At 40.3% G+C, this 18,394-nt stretch overlaps 1 protein-coding gene across 23 annotated transcripts in view; it reads left to right on the top strand.

Annotated features, from left to right (window-relative positions):
* Positions 1 to 18,394, top strand: part of FRY (FRY microtubule binding protein) — a 611,006-nt gene that overhangs the window by 472,966 nt on the left and 119,646 nt on the right. For all 23 annotated transcript variants that reach the window (XR_004966082.1, XR_004966083.1, XR_004966081.1 and 20 more), the window contains 6 exons: positions 1,513 to 1,634; positions 4,455 to 4,642; positions 5,660 to 5,754; positions 10,973 to 11,580; positions 12,560 to 12,657; positions 13,058 to 13,228. Coding sequence is in view for 20 of the 23 variants with exons in the window: in XM_036299692.1 (XP_036155585.1) it covers positions 1,513 to 1,634; positions 4,455 to 4,642; positions 5,660 to 5,754; positions 10,973 to 11,580; positions 12,560 to 12,657; positions 13,058 to 13,228 (1,282 nt within the window). In the remaining 3 variants the exon portion in view is untranslated. The remainder of the gene's footprint in view (positions 1 to 1,512; positions 1,635 to 4,454; positions 4,643 to 5,659; positions 5,755 to 10,972; positions 11,581 to 12,559; positions 12,658 to 13,057; positions 13,229 to 18,394) is intronic.

Here is an 18,394-nt window from a genome sequence, read left to right as displayed (position 1 = left end):
AACCTCACTCTGGAAACCAAAGGTATCAGCCACAGTTGACCCAGAAGCAGCTTCAGAAGGATCCAGGGTCTGCTCATCCAGTCCAAAGAGTCATTTATAAATGGAAGTCAGAAACCAGAAACAGTAGGAAACATGATAGGAAAGGAACCAAACAAATAATATATCAAAATCAAGAAAAAGTGGGCGTAATCCACATTTTTAGGTCTTCTGGTTCTTCTAATGAACAATTTCGTTTCAGAATTTCTACTACCCCAATGTCCTGCATTTGTATAAAAGCATGCTCACATGTGACCTGGGTGTACTCTTGTGTTGGGAGTCTAGTCTCAATTTGTGTTATCTGATATTTCCCATTATTTTTCTTTCTTTAACTAATGCACCAAATAATGAAAAATAGAGCATTTTCTTTCCTTTGTTAGTGGTTCAGGGCGTTCTGCATAGCTAGCTATCAGCTCCATGTGGGATTTAATGTTCAGGAAACAGTAAAGGGCTGATGGTGCCCACACACGAGGTACTTCAGACACCTGAATGCTTTGTTGTCTTCTCTCACCATTGTCAATGCCATGTGTTGGGAAGGGTGTTCTCCAAAATTCTCACCTCTGGGTCCATCCTATTCTTACTACCGAAAAACAAGTAAACAACAGAGACTGTATCTTCAATTTGGTGATGCGGGAAGCCACCGCTTGCCAACACTGTCATGAGCGTGCACCAAGGAACTCAGAGGCGGGTGGATCTTGAGCGTTAGCAGGGCTGATGCTAGGCACCTATTGTTCATGTTGAGATAGCGGTGGCTCGAAGCAATCTCCTGACCTGATAGCCTCCAAGTAAATGTTTACTGGACCTTACTGACCTTTACTGACCTTTGAGGCTGTCTGTCTGCTACGTGCTTGCCGTGCTTTACTGAGGGCAAGATGTGTATCTAAAACTGAATAAAAAGCGAACAAGGCCAGGACTCTGGGTGTCTCTTCAAGAAAGAGGCTCCACCTGGCCCCCACCCCTTAATAATTCATATTTTTGTCAAGCATTTTCATTTGTGCGTTGGCCTCTCCTGCAGATCTTGAACCTCGCCGTGCAGGTCGCTGCAGGTTCCACAGTATTCAGCAACCTAATGATGTGATCCTGATAAAAGCATTATCTTCCCAAATGCTGAATGTGCAATTGAGTCTGTGTCTACATCTATATTGTATTTACAATTGTATATGTCATTTTATTTAACAAACACCCATGGAACATCTATCATGTGACAAACACTGTTCTGGCGAATTGAAAGGTTTTTGTTTTGTGTTTAAATGTTGTGAGGTTTTGGTTTTGTGAGTAAAATATTTTAAAAAGTGTCTCTATAAATTAGCCAGATCTGTTTGAGTATGCTCATAAACTTTATAAGACTGAAATTCTCCCCCAAATTAGTGAAATTTTAAACATATATATTGTGCCTTTGGCATTAGAACTGCATAGATGGTTTTCAAAATGCAAAGTGACAGTTATATTCTTGACACTGTGTGTGCTTTGTTTCAGGGCATTCGGTCCACTTTGGTGCCATGAAGACATCACACCCAAAAATCAAAATTCAAAGAGTGCTGAACAACTCACAAATTTTCTACGGCACGTTTTGTCCGTATTTAAAGATTCTAAATCAGGTACTTCCTCCTGTTTCCCCAACTCCATTTTACTTTCAGGATTTTTTTTTATAATTGAGCTCATTCTTCACCCATATGACTACACTATATATCATATATAGTATATATCAGAATTTATACTATATACATATATCGCACTATAGTTAATGATATGTGATATGAATGATATATATTGTATATATTTCTGAATTTGGCATCTATAGCAGAAGAGTATTCATAGGGGAGTTTTGAAATTTATTCCAGTTGTGCCTGACTGGTACTGTCATGTATACTTGCATTATACTCTATCAAATAACATCCTCAAAGTCACCGTTCTCCTCACATCATTCCCTCACTAGAATTAACTATGCCCACAATATTAATTTTATTTAAAGAAGGCCATGAGAAATAATTCTTATTAATTTATTTGGCATAGACTCAACTGTGAGAAGTTGTCAACCTTCAAACTGTTTAAAAAAAAAGAATTTTGTGATAAAATGTTTTTTACTTTAAAAATAGTTGCTAACAATTTAATTGAATATTCTAAATCCAGTGTGATTGTTAGACTATAAGAGCATCTAACTAACAATCACACTGGATTTGCTCTTTAATAAGAGCATCATATTGAAGCCATTAGCTAAATTCCATTTGAATTCGAGTTGGCCTGGGCTGATCTGTGTGAAATTTAAATGTGGTCTTTCAGCTCAGTGAAACAACTGTTCCTATCTCTGTCACATACCTGGCTGAACACATTAACCATGGCTCACTGGCTACTCTGATAATTAGCACGTGTCACAATTTGAAACATTCCAGATTAGCCATATTTCTTTTTGTTATCAGGGGATACTTATTTTAAAAAGCAAAAGTAGTAATACACAGAAAGTCATTACAGGAATAGGACGATTTGACTTCCAGTCTTGAGTTTCCCCTTTGGCATTTCTTTGAAATATGAGGACCTCTTCTCTTGGTATTTTCCTCATTTAAAAGTTACTTTAAATTGCACATAGTACAAAGGAAGAAATTCACTGTTGTATGTGAACTATTTATTTGTCTAAAACCCTTAACTGTATGATGTTAATAAAAATGAGAAGACATATGAATGCCTTGCACTTCATTCTTGGCAGGTGTATTTTCACACCTTACCCAACATATCCTTACCCACTAAAATTTCCTTCTACATCGCTGCCTATTTCTGCTATAGCACAATAAAATGTATTCCTGGAAACATTTGTGTTAGCCAGGGTAGCATAACTGCTGAAACAAAAACCTCCCAGAGCTCAAACACTTAACACGATTGGTTATTTCTGAGTCACATAACAATTCAGTGTGGATGTATGGCAGGAGGCCTTCCACCTGGTGGTCAGAGACTCTCCAGGCTGTGGCTCTGCTACCTGGAAGAGGAAGAGAGAGTGAGGGATTAAGCAGAGGAGTTCACACTCCAGTCCAGTGCTTCTTCCCACATCCCACTGGCTAGAACTCAGGTACAAGGTCACACCTAACTGCAAGGAAGGCTGGAAGATGTAGATTCATGTGTGACTGGGGAGATGCCACACACTAAATAGGTTTTCTTAAAAGCCATTGTCATATGGGTAGTGGAGTCTGCAGTCCTCCTAAGAGAGGACTTGTGTTTAGTCTTCAGCTCATGATAATTTAAATAAGATTCTGTTCACTGCCAGGGAGCTAGCCTGTCTATAAAATGGTTTAAGTAAAAAAACATATTTCAAAAAACAAAATAAAGACATAAAGAACAATTTTGAAACATGACCCATTCATATGTTGTGACGTGCCTCTGGGTTTAACCCTGCATTTCCAACCCTGGATTTGCTTGAGTCCACTTCCCAGGACCCTTCATTTACTTTGCAGGAACATTTTTTTTATATTGTCAACATGTCCCTGGGTTCAAGCAGCCAAGTGAAACTAAGAAGAATAACACTGAATTATCACCCCTGTTCCACTTTCACGTCACCATCAAATGTGCCACAGAGCTCTCCAGGTCATGGAAACAGCTAAAATCACTGTTTACATCATGTGCTCTAACTCTTGGAGCCTGGTTTTCTTCCTGCAGAGAGGCAGGGCCTTTGTACAATGTAATAGCTCAGACATTAATTATGAGCTTTTCCTCACATTTTAATTTCCATCTGGTCAAATGGTTTTCTGATGACTACGATTCCCTCCATGTTATTGAAAGAACACATATCCTGGTGGAGGTTTACTATGGCTGCCTTCTCTGCAGTGTCCACATTTCTATATCTGAGTACTTACAGACCATGCTGAGGAGCAAAGACTTGGGTCCAGGCCTCAGTTGTGTTTAGACTTGACTAGATTCACTAATAGCTTCCTCTACATACGTAAGTACTCAGAACATTTGTTTCTAACAAATTGTCTTATTAAAAAAAAAGGAGTAAAAATGTCTGATGTAAAAAGTAGTACAGAACAATAATGTGAAAAAATAGCAGGGTAATAAATAGCAATACACTTGTGAACACGTATGTATCACATACTGTACTAAGCACTTTTAAAGTTGTTTAATTTCCATAAAACTTCTGAGATAGATGCTTTTATTCATAAGTTAAAGATAAGGAAATAGGCAATAGAGAATAAGTTTCTTTCTGAGTCTGAAAACTTCTAGTTCAAAATCAGAACCATCTTTTTCTACTACACTATACTCCTTAAGATTTATTAAAATTTATGTGTTTGTTTTTTTAATTGTTAATTTTTAAATAAGTACCACCAGGACATAGCCCTGTGCAATGAACCTGTTTCAAACCTTCAGATAACTACTGTTGCCCCAGACTTTGCAGAGTGACAGCTGATCTGGTCTCTGGCCTCTTGATGCCCTAGGCTTCCGTCTGGAGCAACACTTGAGTGAGGTTGCATTGCAGACAGCCCTGGCAAGTTCTTCAAGGCACTATGCCTGTCGGTCCTTCCAGATATTCCGGGCAATCAAACAACCTCTGTCAGCGCATGCCTTGTCTGACCTTCTCTCCAGACTGGTGGAGGTGATTGGAGAACATGGCGATGAGATTCAGGTAGGGAAGGAAAGAATACCAAACACATCCTGTTTCTCTCATTTTAAAGAGAAGGAGCTAACGACATTCTCAAAACCTTGTATCTCTTGCCAATTATTCCAGCACTTTGGACATGTACAATTCAAATTTTAGAGTTTGGCTTTTACATTTACAAAAGTCATTCCCAGAAGTATTATTCTAGAAACTCCACATATTTTATCTGTTTATTCAAGCTAACAACTGAACATTCTTTGGTGACTCTTCTTTGTTATTTTATTATTTGTTTTATTTGGTAGAGGACAGGAAAATTATGTGTTGTTTTGTCATTTTTTCACTAACATAGATCATAGTTGTCCAATCCCCCCACCTAGAGGAGGTCTCTGTTGTATCTGTGTAAAGCACTACCTTTCTCTGCATGATCAGCCTTCAGTAAACTGGAAGAGCTGAAGAAGTAATGGAGAGAGTAGATGCCACAAGAAGACCCTCTAGAGCCCAGAGATTGGGGCCTGGGCAGGTTGAAAGCAAGAGCATTACCTGCTCTGTAACTTGGGCCAAGCCTTCTTTTCCATCAGAAATTTGCCTACATCTAAGGAGGCCTGCATGCCTATAGACCCTAGTTTATTTTCCTCCTCCTGGCCATGAGATGAGCTGTTTAAAATGCCACTGAGGCACAGCCATTGCATACATCTCTTAATCTCTGCCTTCAGACATTGCAACTCTATATCTTAAATGCCCTCCATGTGTCTGATACCTTCAACCTTGTCCCCTCCCTGTTAGATTTCAAATGAGATTGCTCTGTGGAGGAGCTCAGACCTAGGAAAATAAATCTTTATAATTATCTGCTAACTCCTGGACCAGCTGAATTCCTCAGTGGCCCTTAAAATTTGTTTTAAACTTTGTAAATTAAAGTAATAATAACTATATAATTTTTAATGATATTAAAATTACTTTAATAAAGTTTGCATTCATTAAATTTATGTCCAAGAAGTTAACAGCAGTTACAAGCTGTCCAAAATGTTGTCTCTGCATCTTTGGCAGGGTTACGTAATGGAAGCACTCCTGACTTTGGAAGCTGCCGTGGATAACTTGTCTGACTGCTTGAAGAACAGTGACCTCTTAACTGTATTATCTCGGTGAGAGCCAGCTTAATGACATTTTGAAATCAAATATACTGTACTAGATATTTGGGAAATGATCAGACTTTGGGCAAAGTCCAAAGAATAAATCTAGTTTTTGAAATCTATTGATGACCTGAAAAAGTATGACATTTTGTTAACTTAAAAAAAAAAAGTGGGGGGAAGGGGTGAGGATCTCACACACACACACACACACACACACACACACACACACACATATTATAAAAGTATTTTAAAATACCAGGAAGATAGATAGCAAATGTTATTTCTAAATAATACAAATAATGATTTTTTATTTTCTTTTTATGTTTTTGAGTATTTTTCAAATTTTATATAATATTTCCTATTACATTGTAAACAGAAACTAAAACTAAATATTATTTAAAATGAAGATGCACAAAATTTCATCTGAACCATCACTATAAAAACAGTTGAATATATGTTGATTTTACTTGCAGAATTTCTACCTTAGGATCTTTTTTATTTTTTAATTCCTTTGTTCCTGCTAGTGTTTAATAACCAGTTTCAGATCATTCACAATTCCATATTCTGCTCGTATATTGAGTTCCTTGTGCTTTGAAACTGAGTCAATAACGTTATATCTCATTGGGCCTTGTTTCATTGTTGAGTATTTTTTATGGATAGGTAAACTTAATGTGATTACTAACATAATATATATGTTACTACAGCTTCATCTAAATTAGTAAAATTTACCAGAATGTTGATAAAGAGTTTTACTTTTCAGCCTGAAATAAGCTTTGAAATCATTTTTCATAAATTAAGTACAAAAAAACTTTCTTTCATACAAACATGTACTATTTTCTTTCTTGATAATATGTTCATTTCTATTCTTATCAGTCAGTTAATAGAATATTAAAGTTTGTACATTTTATTTCATAATTATTTCTACCCAAATTCAAAAGAACAAAAAAAGATCAGTAAACTTTGGCCAACTGCTTATATCTTTAACCTATCAGTAAATGGAAGTTAGTATTGGGTTTTGTTGTTATTTTGTTGGTGTGATGTTTGATTTTCTTGTTAAGGTTGTTAAGTTTTCTTTTTCATCATTTTAAGTTTAAGAAAATTTATTCCTTTAAGTTTAAGAATATGGGCAAAAAAGTAGTATTTCTTTTAAAATAATGATTTTCCTCCCTTATTATTCATCAGTGGATCTTCACTGAAGCATGTTGGTTTCTCCTGAACATGTTTTTTTGAGAGCCATTTTTTAAAAATATATTTTTCATTATTGATAGTATTATAGATAAATCCCATTTCCCCCGTTTCCCCCATCCTCCTAGCCGCTACCAACCCCCAGCTCCTCACTACCCTATTGGTCATGTCCATGGGCTATGCATATAAGTTCTTTGGTTTCTCTCTTCTCATCCTCCCAACCCCACATCAAGGTATTTCAGTTTGTTCCATGCCTCCATGCTTCAGGTCTTATTGTGTTGGTCATTTTGTTCATTAGATTCCACAAATAAGTGAGATCATGTGATATTTGTCTTTCTCAATTTGGTTTATTTCACTTAGCATACTATTTTCCAGTCCATCCATGCTGTCCTAAAGGGTGAGAAACCCCTCTTTTTTACAGCTGCATAGTATTCCATAGTGCAAATGTCCCACAGCTTTTTTATCCATTCATTTACTGAAGGGCACTTGGGCTGTTTCCAAATCTTAGCTATTATAAATAATGTTGCTATGAACATGCAGGTACATATATTCTTTCTAATTGGTGTTTCAGGGTTTTTAGGATATATTCCCAGAAGTGGGATCACTGGGACAAACAGAAGCTCCATTTTTAATTTTTTGAGGAAACTCCATACTGTTTTCCATAGTGGCTACACAAATTTACATTCCTACCAGCAGTGAACTAGTGTTCCTTTTCCTCCACATCAGCACTTGTTATTTGTTGAATTTTTTATGATAGCCATTCTGACAGGCATTAGGTGATATCTCATTGTGCTTTTATTTGCATTTCTCTGATGATTAGTGACTTTGAGCATTTTTTTTTCATATGTCTCTTGGCCATTTGTATGTCCTCTTTAGAAAAATGTGTATTCTGGTCTTCTGCCCATTTCTTAATTTGATTGTCTTGCTTTTATTGAGTTGTACGATTACTTGATATATTTTGGATATTAATCCCTTATCAGATGTATCATTGGCAAATATGTTCTTCTATACAATGAGTTCCCTTTTCATTTTGACAGTGGTATCTTTTGCTGGGCAGAAGCTTTTTATTTTGATATAGTCCCATTTGTTTATTTTCTCCTTAGTTTCCTTTGCCCCAGGAGATGTAGCCATAAACATATTGCTATGTGAGATGTCTGAGATTTTACTGCCTATATTTTCCTCTAAGATTTTTATGGTTTCCCATCTTACATATTTTATCCATCTTGAGTTTATTCTTGTGTATGGTGTAAGTTGGTGGTCTAGTTTCATCTTTTTGCATGTGTTTGTACAGTTTTCCCAGCACCATTTGTTGAAGAGACTGTCTTGACTCCATTGTATGTTCTTGCCTCCTTTGTCAAATATTAATTGACTATAATGGTGTGGGTCAATTTCTGCAGTCTCTGTTCTGATTCATTGGTCTATATTCCTGTTCTTGTGCCAGTACCAGATTGTTCTGGTTATAATGGCTTTGTAATATAGCTTGATATCTGGTATTGTGATTCATTCAACTTTGTTCTCCTTTCTCAAAATTGCTACAGTTATTCAGGGTCTTTTATGATTGCATATACATTTTTGGAGTATTTGTTCTAGAACTGTAAAATATGCTGTTGGTATTTTAATAAAGATTACATTGAATCTGTATATTGCCTTGGGTGGTATGGATGAATAAGCCAAATTGAGAAAGACAATTTAATTCTATTAATTATTCCATGAACATGGTATATGCTTCCATTTGTTTGTATCATCTTCTATTTATTTTATCAATGTCCTATCATTTTCCAAGTACAGGTCTTTTACTTCCTTGGTTAAGTTTATTCCTAGGTATCTTTTTGTTGTTGTTGTTGCAATAATAAATGGCATTCCTTTTTTAGTTTCTCCTTCTGAGAGTTTATTATTAGTGTATGAAAATTTTATTGATTTCTGGATGTTGATTTTGTATCCTGCTACCTTACCAAATTCCTTTATTAAGTCTAGTAGTTTTCTGGTAGAGTTTTTACGGCTTTCTATGTACAATATCATGTCATCTGTGAATAATAACAGTTTTACTTCCTCCTTTACAATTTGAATGCCTTTTTTTTCTTCTTCTTGTCTGATCACTGTGGCTAGGATTTTCAGTACTATCCTATATAATAAAAGCTTAATATGCAAAGTGTCTGGTTGTCCAGTTAGCCATTCAACCAATCAAAGCATAATATGCTAATGATATGGTAAGGCTGCTCAGTTGTTCACTATGATGTGCACTGACACCAGGGGGCAAACACTCTGACCAGTATCTTGCTGCTGGGGTCTGGCTGATCATAACTGAGCAAGACGGGCCAGACATGCCCTGGAGCCCTTCCTCGGTCCCTCCCTGGCTGTCCAACCTCCTGCATCTCTCCCTGGCTCAGATCGTACACCAGTGGGGTCCCTTGGCCTGGCCTGCACCCTCTCACAATCCGGGACCCCTTGGGGATGTCAGAGAGCTGGTTTCAGCCCAATCCCGCAGGCCAGGCCAAGAAACCCCACTGGTGCACAAATTTGTGCACCGGGCCTCTAGTGTTGATAAGAGTGGTGAAAGTGGACTTTCCTGTCTTGTTCCCGTTCTTAGGGGAAATGGTTTTAGCTTTTGCTCATTGAATATGACTTTGGCTATAAATCTGTCATATATGGCCTCTATTATGTTGATGTATGATCCCTCTATTCCCACTTTGCTGAGATTTTTTATATAAAAAAAAGGGGGGGATGTTGGATTTTGTCAAATGCTTCTTTGGCATCAATTAATGTGATTTTTGTCATCCAATTTGTTTATGTGATGTATCACATTTATTGATTTGCGAATACTGTACCAGCCTTGCATCCCCAGAATAAATCCCACTTGGTCATGGTGTGTGATCTTTTCAATGTATTGCTGGATCTGATTTGCTAATATTTTGTAGAGAATTTTAGCATCTATGTTTATCAGGGATATTTGCTTGTAATTCTCTTTCTTTGTAGTGTCTTTATCTGGTTTTGGAATTAGGCTAATGCTAGCCTTGTAAAAAGAGGTTGGAAGTGTTCCTTACTCTTGGATTTTTGGAATAGCTTGAGTAGGATAGGTGTTAGTTCTTTGAATATTTGGTAAAACTCCCCTATGCAGTGATCCAGACCAGGGCTTTTGTTTTCTGTGAGTTGTTGTTTTTTATTACTGCTTCAATTTCATCAGTAGTTATCAGCCTATTTAAGTTTTCTGACTCAGTTTTGGAAGATTGCATGTTTTCAGAATTTTGTCCATTTCATCCAGGTTGTCCATTTTGTTGGGGAAAAGTTGTTCATAACATTTGCTTACAATCCTTTGTATTCCTGTGGTGCCCATTGTTATATTGCCTCTTACATTTCTGATTTTATTTATTTGGGTCATCTTTCTTTGTTTCTTGATGAGTCTGACTAAAGGTTCATCAATCATCAATCTTGTTTATCTTTTCAAAGAACCAGCTCTTGGATTTATTGATCTTTTGTACTGTTTTTTAGTCGCTGTGTCATTTATTTCCACTCTGATCTTTATTATATCCTTCCTTCTACTTTCTCTGGGTTTTTCCTACTGTTCCCTTTCATTTAGTTGTAGGGTTGGATAGTTTACTAGTCCTTTTCCTTGTTTCTTGAGTTCGCCTGTAGTGCTATGAACTTCCCTCTCAGAACTGCTTTTGCATGTCCTATAGGGTTTGTTGTGTGTTCATTTTCATTTGTCTCCAGGAAGTTTTTAATTTCTCCTTTGGTCTCTTTTGTAACCCATTTATTGTTTAATAACATGATATTCAGTTTCCATGTGTTTTTTGAGGGGTGTTTTTTTTATTATTATTGTAGTTGATTTCTAACTTCATGCTATTGTGATCTCAGAAAATGCTTGGTATTATATCAATCTTCTTGAATTTGTTATGGACTTGTTTTGTGTCCTAACATGTGGTCTATCTTTGAGAATGTTCCATGTATGCTTGAGAAGAATGTATATTCTGTTGTTTTGGGGTAAGGGTCTATAAATTTTGGTTAAATTCATCTGATCTAGTGTGAACATTTTTATTTTTATATCCAGTTCTTCATCACCAGATTTAAGCTCTAGCACTAAACTTACAGCAAGCAGAAAGAGCACAGGACAACTAAATGTGAACCCTGGAACAGGTAGTGGCAACACAGCAACTGCAGAACGGAGCCGGCATCAGAGAAGCTTCTCTGTGCCCAAGAAGTTTGGTGTTATTGACCGATCCTCAGACCCACCTCGGAGTGCCACACTGGACAGAATTCAGGCTTGTACCCAACAAGGTCTCTCCTCAAAAACCAGGAGCTCATCCTCCTTGAAGGACAGCCTCACAGACCCATCACACATAAACCATCCAACCAACCTGTTGGCCACCATCTTTTGGGTCACAGTGGCCTTGATGGAATCTGATTTTGAGTTTGAATACTTCATGGCCTTAAGGCTGTTGTACAGACTTCTGGCTCACATGCCACTCGATAAAGCTGAGAATCGAGAAAAACTTGAGAAACTCCAGGCACAGCTCAAGTGGTCAGACTTCTCAGGGTTACAGCAACTGCTGCTGAAAGGGTTCACCTCCCTCACCACCACAGACCTGACCCAGCAGCTTTTCAGTTTGCTGACACCAGTGTCCAAAGTATCCATGGTGGACTCATCCCAAGCCATCGGTAAAGCAAATACACTCCCTATCTTACAAGTCTGGTATTTAGGCCCATGTTTAGCTAATAAGAAATTATGGGCTTACTGCTTTTAGCAGCTCTGCTTAGAAACGGTTTGTTGGGACTAGTTTGTTTTACCTTTTAAAATTTTATACAATGTAAGTCATAAGTATTTATATTTTAGAAGATATTTTTAAAGCAATAGTATAAAAGGGGCAGAAGAAATACATATGCTATCAGAAATTTCTTTATTATTTCCATATCAAATTGCAGATACTGCAGTTTATTCCATTGCTCTTGTACAGATATTATTTTCCTTTTTTTAACTCCTAAGTCTTTTATTTTTCTTAGATTTTCTTTTCCTCTTGAGAACTCTCTTGAATTAAGCCAAATCAACAAATTAAATTTTTTTAAAAAAATGTTTTTATTGATTTTAGAGAGAGAGGAGGAGAGAAACATTGATCAGGTGCCTCCTGCACGCCCCTACTGGGCATAGAGCCTGCAACTCAAGCATGTGCCCCGACTGGGAATCGAACAGGCAACCTTCCTGTGCATGAGATGATGCTCAACCAACTAAGCCACAATGGCCATTGCAACAGACTAGATTTTTAATACTATGACATGTGGCCCAGGATTCTTTTCATGGAGTTAGTGGTTATCACAGTGGTGCTAAGCAAATCCTCAACATTTTAAAGAGCCTTTTTGATTACATGAATGAAATTTAAATGATTCACCTATGTCCTCTTATACAAGTTTTCCCTAAACTATGTTTTCTGATAAAGTTTCAAACCAGGGCTTCCATTCATTTTATTCTGCTTTTTAAATTTTTGGTTGTACATTTTTCCTGGATTTTGTTAGATCATATTAAAGCTGCTTCAAAAGACTGTACTTGCATAGCCTCAAAATTAAATCTGTAATATGCTTTCCCACTGTTAATAGCCAAAATGCACTATATTCAGCCATCTCCATTGTATCCTCTCTAATCCAGGGTTTCCTTTAAATGTCCTGTGTCTCCTGCCCCAGCTGATTCAGCACTTTGAAAACCCAAACCAGTTCTGTAAGGATATAGCCAACAGGATTGCTCAGGTATGGCTTACAGTTCTGTTCAGACAGACCCATTCAGGCCTCCCAAAAGGCCCAGTGTTGGACAGAAAGTACCAGGCTTGAACATGGCAATGAGTTTCACAAAACCCGAAAATAACTTTCTGGGTGGCTGATACATACTCTTTTTTGATTTCATTATTGAAAAAGCAGGTAGAAAGAATTTGTGAAAATTATATTACTAAGATAAGCACTTCCACAGCCTATAAAAAGTGTGTGTATGTGTGTGTGTGTGTGTGAGTGTGAGTGTGTGTGTGTGTGTGTGTGTGTGTGTGTGTGTGTGTGTAATCTGATTTCCTGACTGCTGGGACTGATACTGAAATTGCTGACATTTCTTCCTATTCATCGGGCCATTTTATTCCTGATTGATTTTCCTCTCCTTAAGGTTTGTTTGGAAGAGAAGAATCCCAAACTTTCCAATCTTGCACATGTCATGACTCTTTATAAAACACACAGCTATACGAGGGACTGTGCCACCTGGGTCAACGTGGTCTGCCGGTACCTTCATGAAGCATATGCTGACATCACCTTGAACATGGTTACCTACCTGGCAGAGGTAAGCTCTTCAATTAAGGATAAAATTTATTAGGTACCAGAGAGGAGGGAGCCCAATTCCAAGGTGTGTCACCCAAGAACTGCCCTCTCGCAATCCGGGACCCCTCACAGGATGTCGGAGAGCCGGTTTAGGCCCAATCCCCACAGGCCAGGCCGAGGGACCCCACCTGCTGGAGGGACCCCGCTCACTCCGTAGATGCCCTTCAAGCTGCAGCACTGCCCCAGGTGCGGCCGGGTAGGGGCCATGGGAGGTTGGGCCCGTCTCTCCCAGTCCTGCCCCGCTGGCCACCTTCTAATTAATTTCCTTTCAATGCACATGAATCCGTGTACCGGAGCACTGTTTATTATAATAAAGACTGTAGATGCCCCCACAGCTTAAATTCTTAATATTGCACTAACACCTGTCAGCACACGGCAACAAAGAAAACTTTATTCTAATTACTTTCAGTGTTCAAATCTTATTTAAGAAGTCAGTATGTGGTTTGATATGTTTAATGATTCACAAAGCATACATTTTGCAATAAACTTTTTATCTTCACCTCTTATGTTTGCTTTTAAAATTGAATGGGATTTTTGTCCTCCTACAAATATTTCTACTCTGATTTTGGTGCACATTGGTGTTAGGAATACACAGTATATAGGACAAGGGATGACATGTATTCCGTTTAGCAGCTCCAGTGCACAAGGTCAGGAACTCTGTGAGGAAATGACTGAGAGCAACTCCTTGTTTAGCATTTTCAGTGTTGCTTTTCATTTGGGGACATGCATTTGTACCTCTGCCAGGACCTTGTCAGAAGTGGTGAGGAGAGCCCATTCTAACTTTAGTTATGTCACTCACTCAGAGTCCAGATAGGTTAAAGCAGTGATGGCGAACCTATGACACGCGTGTCAGAGGTGACACGCGAACTCATTTTTTTGGTTGATTTTTCTTTGTTAAATGGCATTTAAATATATAAAATAAATATCAAAAATATAAATCTTTGTTTTACTATGGTTGCAAATATCAAGAAATTTCTATATGTGACACGGCACCAGAGTTAAGTTAGGGTTTTTCAAAATGCTGACACGCTGAGCTCAAAAGGTTAAAGAATCACTGGGTTAAAGAATCAATCACTTTTTGAAAGGCTCACAGGACTGAAGGCCTCTGCCTAAAAGAGGGTAGTTGTTTCTTAATTTATTGTTGATCCTGCAGAATTTTGATTTGTGATATGTGTCCAAAATATGTAATCTGTACTCAGCTGTCAACAACCCTGATTCATTTGCTCATTTCCTCCCATCCCTGGCACTCATAAGTGCCACCTGGCTGCTTCTGATTATCACCTTGGTCACATCTGTCCCCACAAGAGTTACTAAGCCAGCACATGCATACCTCAGATTACAGGAGTACAGGATAACCCATGCAAATGCCCTGCTTACAAAGGCAGATGGTGCCTGTCTTTACAAAGGTGACATGTGAAGTAGCAAGGAGACAAACTTATTTAGATTGTAAGACATAAAAGTTTCAAAAATATAAAAGAGATGTGATATATCCATGCAAAGAAATATTGAGATTTAAAAAGGAATGAATACTGACACCTGCTTCAACATAGATGAACCTTGAAACCATTATACTCAGTGAAATAAGCCAAGCACAAAAGGATAAATATTACAGGATTCCACTTCTATGAAGTATGTAGAATAGGCAAATTTATAGAGACAAAAAGTAGAATAGTGGGTACCAGAGGTTGGGGGCAGGAGTTGATGAAGTGTTACTGTTTTATAATTTTAACTAGAGGCCAGGTGCACAAAAATTTGTGCACTCAGGGGGGAGGGGGAGTCCCTCAGCCCAGCATGTGCCCTCTCGCAGTCTGGGACCCCTCAGAAGATAACGACGTGCTGGCTTAGGCCTGCTCCCGGGTAGCAGAGGGCAGGCCCAATCCCTAGGTGCAGCCCCTGGTCGGGCTCAGAGCAGGGCCAATTGGGGAGTTGGGGTGCCGCCCCCTGTCATGCACAGAGCAGGGCGGATCGGGAGGTTGCAATGCCACCCTCAGTCATGCTCAGGGTAGGGCCGATTGGGGGGTTGGGGCACTGCCCCCTGTCACACTCAAGGCAGGGTCAATGGGGAGGTTGCAGCGCCACCCCCTGTCATGCACAGAGCAGGGCCAATCAGGGGGTTGGGACGCTGTCCCCTGTCACTCACAGAGCAGTGACCATCAGGGGGGTTGGGGCTCTGTACGCTGTCACGAACAGAGCAGGGTCGATAAGAGGGTTGGGGAGCTCCCCCCCTGTCATGCACAGAGCAGGGCCCATCAGGGGATTGGGGAGCTCCTCCCTGTCACTCACAGAGTAGGGCCGATAGGAGAGTTGGGGCACCGCCCCCTGTCACACACAGAGCAGGGCCGATCAGGGTGTTGGGGCGTCCGCACCCTGTCACACTCAGGGCAGGGCCGATGGGGAGGTTATGGCTCTACCCCGCCACACACAGAGCAGGGCCCGTTGGGGGGGAGGGGGTTGGGGCGCCGCCCTCTATCACCCACAGAGCAGGGCGGATCAGGGGGTTGGGCGTCGCCACTGTCACACTCAGGGCAGGGCCAATGTGGAGGTTATGGCTCTACCCCGTCACACACAGAGCAGGGCCCGTGGGGAGGGGTTTGGGTGCCAACCCTGTCACACAGAGCAGGGCCGATCAGGGGGTTGGGGCGCCGCAACCTGTCACACACAGAGCCGCAGGGTGATCAGTGGTTTGGGGAGCTCCCCCCTATCAGGCACAGAGCAGGGCTGATCAGGGGGTTGGGGTGTCTTCCCCTGTCACAAACAGAGCAGGGCGGATAGGGAGGTTGTGGCCCTGCCCCCTGTCACACACAGAGCTGCAGGGCGATCAGGGGGTTTGGACGCTGCCCCCTGTCACTCTGATCCTGTTGCCGGGAGGCCTCGCGGCTCCGCTGATCCCGGTGCTGGGAGGCATATTATCCTTTTACTATATAGGATAGAGGCCTGGTGCATGGGTGAGGGCCGGCTGGTTTGCCCTGAAGGGTGTCCTGGATCAGGGTGGGGGTCCTGCCTGGTCAGCCTGGGTGAGGGGCTGATGGCTGTTTGCAAGTGGTCACACCCCCTTCAGGGTTGGGGTTCCCACTGGGGTGCCTGGCCAGTCTGGGTGAGGGGCTGAGGGCTGTTTTCAGACTGGCGGGTGACGGAAGCTCCCAACCGCTCCTTTTTTTCTTTTTTTTTTATTCTGGGCCAGCTTTAGCTCTGAGGCTTGGCTCCAGCTCTGAGGCCTTGGCTGCTGAAAGCAGGTATCTAGTTTGTTTGGGTTCTAAAATCGAAACACTGTTTCAACTCCAGCTCTGAGATCCCGGCTGGCTGAAAGCAGGTTTCTGGGGTTTTGTTTAGCTTCTATATTTGTAACAATGTTTCAAACTTTAAGCTCAGAGGCCGGCAGCGGCAGGAGGGAACATTAGCTTCCTCGGTCACTGAAGCAAGCAAGCCTCCTGTTTGCTTCAAGCTGCCTGGCTGCCGGCTGCCGTCTTGGCTGGCAGTTAATTCGCATATCGCCTGATTAGCCAATGGGAAGGGTAGCGGAGGTACAGCTAATTACCATGTTTTTCTTTTATTAGATAGGACTAGAGGCCCGGTGCATGAAATTCATGCGGGGGGGGGGCGGTCCTTCAGCCCAGCCTGCACCCTCTCCAATTCAGGACCCCTCAGGGGATGTCCAACTGCTGGTTTAGGCCTGATCCCTGTGGCAGTCAGACATCCCTCTTGCAATCCAGGACTGCTGGCTCCTAACCGTCTCTGCCTGTCAGCCTGATTGCCCCCTAACTGCTTCCCTGCCGGCATGATCACTGCCTAACTGCCCCCCCTGCTGGCCTGATCGCCCCTAACTGCCCTCCCCTGCTCTCATGATCACCCCTAACTGCCCTCCGCTGCCGGCCTGATTGCCCCCTAACCTCTCCCTCCTGCCGGCCTGATTGCCACCTAACTGCTCCCCACTGCCGGCCTGATCACCCCTAACTGCCTCTGCCTCAGCCCCTGCCACCATGGCTTTGTCCAGAAGGATGTCTGGAAGATGTCCAGTCTAATTAGCATAGTAGCCTTTTATTAGTATAGATTTGGGATGGTGAACAAATTTTGGAAATAAATTGTGGAGATGGCTGCACAACAAAGTGAATGTACTTTGTGCACTTAAAAATAGTTAAAATGGTAAATGTTATATATATATTTTGTACCACGATAAAAAATAAGTAGCCCTGACCAGAGTAGCTCAGTTGGTTAGAGTGTTGTCCCATGGACAAAGGATTATTGATTTGATTCCCTCTCAGGGCACGTGCCTACGTATCAGGTTTGGTCCCAAGTCAGGTTATGTATGGGAAGCAATCAATTAATGTTTCTCTCTCACATCAATGTTTCTCTTTCTTTCTCTCCCTTCCTCCTAAAATCAGTAAAACCATATCCACGGGTGGGGATTTGAAAAAGTAATAATAGATTGCCTAATTTTTTTTTTAGCCCTTATCACAAATTGTCACCAACATTTTTGTTATGAATTTAGCACCCCACCACTTATAATATATAATAATTCCTATTTCTATTACTCACATGTTCTTACAGCTGTTGGTCATGCACATACATATGACTTCATGTAGTTGTGGTTAGTATTTTCATTGAACCTGCTCTGGTCACTGAACATTGACTCTGTGTGTGTATGTCTATGTGCTGACATAGCTCACCTGGTGTCACTTTGAAAAACTGTGGAATTCTATCAGGTTAATGTAACACAATTTGCTTAACCATCTCCCTTTTGTTGTTTGTGTTCATAATGTTTTTCTATTACAAGTGGTCCTTTTATGTAGACTTTTTATCAGATATTATTTGGGTCATTTCTTCTGGTGGCATGTCCCAAAGTAATTATCCAGGAAAAGAGTATGAATATGTGGATATGTTATTAGTTCTACACATTTTGGAAATTGGTCTTCCCAGAGATTTTCCCAATTTCCAGAACTACAGAGTATAAATATTCTTGTTTCCCCTCATCCCAACTAAACTTTATCATTCTATTTACTGTATATTATTTCTGGTACTTTAAAATTATTCTCTTGGTGTATTTCCTTTATACTGTATAAATTCATTTTTTCACACACTAGGTTTGCATAGTAATGTATTTCCTCAAGTGTTAACTGCTCAGCTATTTCTT

The sequence above is a fragment of the Myotis myotis genome, unplaced genomic scaffold, assembly GCF_014108235.1.
Source record: "Myotis myotis isolate mMyoMyo1 unplaced genomic scaffold, mMyoMyo1.p scaffold_m19_p_3, whole genome shotgun sequence".
In the NCBI taxonomy this organism is placed as follows: domain Eukaryota; kingdom Metazoa; phylum Chordata; class Mammalia; order Chiroptera; family Vespertilionidae; genus Myotis; species Myotis myotis.
The sequence above is the reverse complement of the archived record's forward strand: the minus strand, read 5'-3'. Positions and strand labels throughout refer to the sequence as shown.